The sequence below is a fragment of the Charadrius vociferus genome, unplaced genomic scaffold (assembly GCF_000708025.1).
Source record: "Charadrius vociferus isolate BGI_N301 unplaced genomic scaffold, ASM70802v2 scaffold682, whole genome shotgun sequence".
Lineage (NCBI taxonomy): Eukaryota > Metazoa > Chordata > Aves > Charadriiformes > Charadriidae > Charadrius > Charadrius vociferus.
The window spans coordinates 27,775-33,554 of NW_009647227.1; the positions used below are offsets into that span (position 1 = coordinate 27,775).

Consider the following 5,780-nt stretch of genomic DNA (forward strand, 5'->3'; position numbering starts at 1 on the left):
TAAAAAACGAAAGCGAAACTTAAAAAAAACAAACATCTCCCCTCTTTCCTCTCCTCCCCCTCACCCCCCTCACCCCCAACAACTTGAAAGCAGTATGTTTTAAACAAGATTATTGTGGGAGAACTGTAAATACTGGCAGAATATTTAACATGCTTTGTCCGTCCTTCATAATTAATTTTTTTTTTTTTTTAAAAAAAAACGTAAACCCTAAAATCGCTGACAAGGAAACTCAACGAGCTATTACCGCTTTTCTTATAAATACCCAATAGCATATCAGGATTGTAAGAGTCGATGGCAAGTCAGATTTTAGGGATGCCCGCGGGCGATGCCGGTTCCGGCGCCGGGGACCCGCTGTGGCGTTGTGGTTCGGATGGCGAAAAGGGGACCCGGCTGCTCCCCGCCAGCGGCGTTCAGCGGGGCCGGATTCGGGTGCCGGCCCCGGTTTGCATCGCCGCGGGGTCTGGTCTGATGCGGTGGCCGGGGTGCCTTGTGAGCTTCGCCTGGATGGGCTTGGAGTCGGGAGGAAAAGGGATGCGTTCGGAGAAGGCGAGGGTCCGTGTAACCTGTCTAAGTCCTGCTTCCTCGGAGGGTTTTTTTCGGGAATTCGATCCGGCGCGGCGTTGGCTCCGGCGGGTTCGACCCGGGTGAACAGGGAGATGCCGGCGTCGCGGGTCGGGGAGCGAGAACTGCTGCAGTCTCAACGTTTTTACACTACATAACGTCTAACCTACCTCAAATCTCAGTCATTAAAAATTAGCACGCTTCAGACTTCTTCTACAAAAACTAGAAATCTATGCACAGCTCTTTACCCCTTGCTGCTGAGAGGCTGTTTTTCAAGCAAAATCTTTTCCTTTACCCGTCCCGGCGGCCGCGCTCGTCCCACCCGTGCCGAAGCCACGGCGTTAAGGGGAACTCGCTTGGGGAATTGGGGGGGGGAGAATGTTTTTAATCGCTTCGGGGTGGGCTGGGGACCTTATTTTGCAGCAGGTCATGGCCACAATGGTGCTAGAACAACGCCCGCGGTTAGAAACCCTGGGGAGAGCTCGGCGCGGGGAGCCCCGACGGGCTCCTTGCCACCCGGCTTCGGTTTTTCCGGCCGCGATGCTTCGCCTCGGGCGGGGAACGGGGGACACATTTCGGGGTGTCCCCCCCACCCCCCGTCTCGACGCTCTGGGGATGAGGCACGGAAAGGAGAAGGAAACCAGAATCCCTGAGGTGCCTCAATTGCTGATTTTTCCTTTTAATACTGGAGTATGCTTTGTGGGCTCTATAAGGCATATTTTTATTAAATGAAATCTTCTAATAAAAACGGTGCTATGGTGTTTTAACAAACTGTATCACGCTTCTGCCTGATTCCATCTCGCTGAGGTGCTACTAATGTATATACGAAACTAGGGAACCAAGAGAAAAAAAGATAAAAATATATATAAAAAAAAAAAAGCAATGTCGTTGAGAAGGAAGTTTACTTTTCCGGAGCGACAGCTCGAAGCGTGCCGGGAGCCGGTTGGGTTTATGCAAACTGAAATCGGTGCCGCGTTGGAGGTGTCTGACCGATCCCCTCCGGTGCGGGGCTGGGGTGCCGGTAGGAGAGCCGTGCGCGGACGTGGTGCTTGGACAGGGTGCTCAGCCGCGGTGCTTGGCCACACGTCGTGGACGTGGTGCTCAGATGTGGTGCGTGGACGTGGTGCTCGGCCAGGGGGTGTGAACATGGTGCTCGACCGCGGTGCTTGGACATGGTGCGTGGACAAGGTGCTCGGGCATGGTGCTCGACCGTGGTGCTTGGACATGGTGCGTGGACATGGTGCTGGGGCACGGTGCTTGGCCACGCATCATGGACATGGTGCTCGGGCACGGTGCTTGGACATGGTGCTGGGACACGGTGCTTGGCCACGCATCGTGGACATGGTGCTCGGGCACGGTGCTTGGACATGGTGCGTGGACACGGTGCTGGGGCACGGTGCTTGGCCACGCATCATGGACATGGTGCTCGGGCATGGTGCTTGGACATGGTGCGTGGACATGGTGCTCTGGCATGGTGCTTGGCCACGCATCATGGACATGGTGCTGGGGCATGGTGCTCAGATGTGGTGCGTGGACATGGTCCTCAAGCCCAGTGCTCAGACATGGTGCGTGAACGTGGTGCTCAGGCATGGTGCTCGGCCACACATCATGGACATGGTGGTCAGGCCCAGTGCTCAGACGTGGTGCGTGGACATGGTGCTCGCGCATGGTGCTTGGCCATACATCACGGACATGGTGCTCAGGCACAGTTGCTTGGACATGGTGTGTGGCCATGATGCTCAGCCAAGGTGCGTGAACATGGTGCTTGGCCACTGCTTGACCACGGTGTTTGGACATGGTGCGTGGACATGGTGCTCGACCACAGTGCTCGGCCGTGCATCGTGGACATGGTGCTCAGGCACGGTGCTCAACCGTGGTGCTCGGACATGGTGCGTGGACATGGTGCTCGGGCACGGTGCTCAGCCACGCATCATGGCCATAGTACTTGGGCATGGTGCTTGGACGTGGTGTGTGAACATGGTACTTGGCCACGGTGCTCGACCACGGTGCTTGGACACGATGCATGGACACGGTGCTCGGGCACTGTGCTTGACCACGTATCATGGACGTGGTGCTTGGACACGGTGCATGGACATGGTGCTCAGGCACGGTGCTCGGCCATGCGTCATGGACACGGTGCTCAACCACGGTGCTTGGACATGGTGCGTGGGCATGGTGCTGGGGCACGGTGCCTGGACATGATGTGTGGACATGGTGCTCAGCCAGGGGGTGCGAACATGGTGCTCGGACATGGTGCGTGGACATGGTGCTCAGTCGCGATACGTGAACCTGGTGCTCGGCCGCGGTGCTTGGACAAGGTGTGTGGACATAGTGCTCAGCCAGGGGCTGTGAACGTGGTGCTTGGACATGGTGCTCGGCGACGGTGCTTGAACATGGTGCGTGGACACGATGCTCGGGAAGGGCACTCAGCCCGGTGCATGGGGGTGTTGTGCATGCACGGTGATCGTGCATGGTGCAAGGGCATGGTATGTCGGTGCGGTGCTCGGGCACCATGCATGGACATGCTGCTTGGACACGGTGCTCAGATGTGGTGCTCGGGCACGGTGCGCAGCCACGGTGCACAGCCGTGGTGCTTGAAAAGGGTGCATGGGCACGGAGAGGGTGCTCAGGCACCGTGCAAGGGCATGGTGCATGGACATGGTGCTTGGACACGGTGCTTGGGCACGGTGCTTGGGCATGCTCCACAGATACGGTGCTTGGGCACGGTGGTCACCCACCACACACGGCAGCGAGGCTTGGCCATGGTGGTTGGGCATGGTGGTCACCCACCATGCGTGGACATGGTGCTTGAGCCCGGTTGCTCACCCACCACGCACTGACACGGTGCTTGGCTGTGGTGTTTGGGCATGGTGGTCACCCACCATGGACAAACACGGTGCTTGGGCGCTGTGCTCACCCACCATGCACGGACATGGTGCTTGGCCATGGTGCTTGAGCATGGTGCTCACCCACCATGGATGGACGCTGTTCTTGGGCACGGTGCTCACCCGCCATGCACAGGCACAGCGCTTGGCCATGGTGCTTGGCCATGGTGCTTGGCCATGGTCCTTGCCCACCATGCATGGACATGGTGCTTGCCCATGCTCCTTGGGCATGATGCTCACCCACGGTGGGCGGACATGGTTCTTGGGCACCGTGGTCACCCACCATGCACGGACACGGTGCTTGGCCATGCTCCTTGGGCACGATGCTCACCCACCATGGACAGACACAGTTCTTGGGCATGGTGGTCACCCACTGTGCACGGACACGGTGCTTGGCCCTGGTGCTTGAGCATGGTGGTCAGCAACCATGCGTGGACACGATGCTTGGGCGTGTTGGTCACCCACCATGTACAAACACAGTGCTCAGGCATGGTGGTCACCCACCATACGGTGGCCGTGGTCCTTGGGCATGATGCTCACCCACCATGGACGGGCATGGTTTGTGGGCACAGTGGTCACCCACCATGTGTGAACATGGTGCTTGGCCATGGTGGTCACCAACCGTGCGTGAACACGGTGCTTAGGCGTGCTGCTTGGGCATGATGGTCACCAACCACGCGTGGACACGGTGCTTAAGCGTGGTGCTCACCCGCCACGCGCAGAAACATTGCTGGGGCACGCTGTCCCGGCACAGACGTGGTGCTCGGGCACCGTGCACCCCCGTGGCGCTTGGCCCCGGTGCTTCACCGCCGCACGGCGCGCAGGCACCCCTCACCCCCACGCTGCACCGACACCCCCGGCGCACGCAGGGCCGCCCTCCCATAACTAGTCAAATGTAGGTGAATATATCTGTAAGTTTATTTTCTCAAGTAACATAATTTAAGAAACAAATTATACAAAATATTATTGTGTCCCTCAATTTTATTTTATGACTTGTTCTAAGTTATTAATATATCCAGGAGCAACACTGGCAAGTATTCAAATATTTGTTCAGGGAATCTAAATGAACTATCTAAAGTGAAGGGTGATCTTTCCTCTCTTTCCATTTTCTCCAATAGGCTATTTCACATATTTTAGATTACATAAAATGGAAAAATCCTCTTCTTTTGGGTTGCTTCTTTGGGTGCATACCAGAGATAGATCGGTCCAATGTGCTCTTTGCTGAGAACTAGCTCTGAAAACAGTCAGCAAAAGGACATGTGGGAATGTGCATGCATTTTCTGCATTTTTTAAAAATTAATCTTGCAGAGGGAGAAGACCACTTTATTTTGTTTAATGGTTGGGGTTTTTTGGCAAAAAACAAAGGCATCGTCAAGTCTGAGACTGTATATCAAGAAGCGTCAGTTTTGTTTTCGCCTTTCTAAGCACTGCTGAGAATGATTGACTGTTCCCTTCTCCATCCCTTCTGCATTCAGTCCACTCATGCAGTGCTCCATTATCTCTTTTTACTCCGTTTCTTCTCAGATTCGGGAATTCGGAGGTGTGCGGGGGGGTTATTTTTGGCATTTTTGTTGGGTGTTTATTTTTTTGTTGGTGGTTTTTGGGTTGGGTTTTGTTTTAGTTTTTTTTTGGTTTTTGGGATAATTGAGGAGGGGAGGTGGGACGGCGGCAGGCGGAGGTGGGGGGACACCGCGGGGGTGTCCCGGCGGCTCCGAAAAATTCACACTTGAAGATTTCTTGGTCGGCTCGGGACTGTGGTTACTTGAAATGAAGTTTTTTTCCGGGGCGGATCGAGGACCGGTAGATTTTTTTCCCATGTCTCAAGGCAATAGGATTAATGTGTATTAAACTGTAGATACTTCTAGGACAGTAAATTTATGCTGATAATTTTATTTTGTATAATTTTCCCTTTTTCTTTTTTCCCCACCTTTGTGTTTTGTGTCCCCCCACCCCTTTAACACCCGTTTCTTTTTCCTTTTCCCCCTCAGTGTTTTGGTAAATTTATTTTTTAGGATGCCTAAAAATTGCAAGTTTGGATCCTTCCCCTTCCTTCCTTCCCCAGTTTTGGTTTTGTTTTTATTTTTTTGTTTTGTTTTTTGTTGGTTTTTTTCCCCTCGTTTGTTGTTTTGTTTTGGTTATTATTTTTTTTTAATTTGTATTTTATTCTAAGTTACGCGCGGCCGGCCGGGCCGCGAAATGTATTATTCCTGATATCTTTAAAATATTGTGGGTGTTTTAATAAATTTTATATTTATTTTTTGCACTCTACACGTGGCCCTTGGCTCTCCCTTGCCTGCGGGGGGGGCGGGGGGGTCAGGATGGGACCCTGGGGGT

General features: G+C 54.0%; 1 protein-coding gene across 1 annotated transcript in view; it reads left to right on the plus strand.

The window, feature by feature from the left end:
• The first annotated feature begins 2,052 nt into the window (after positions 1–2,052).
• Positions 2,053–5,780, plus strand: part of BOLA3 (bolA family member 3) — a 7,774-nt gene continuing 4,046 nt past the window's right edge. Inside the window, exon 1 of the mRNA XM_009879817.1 lies at positions 2,053–2,283. Coding sequence (XP_009878119.1) covers positions 2,053–2,283 — 231 coding nt within the window. The remainder of the gene's footprint in view (positions 2,284–5,780) is intronic.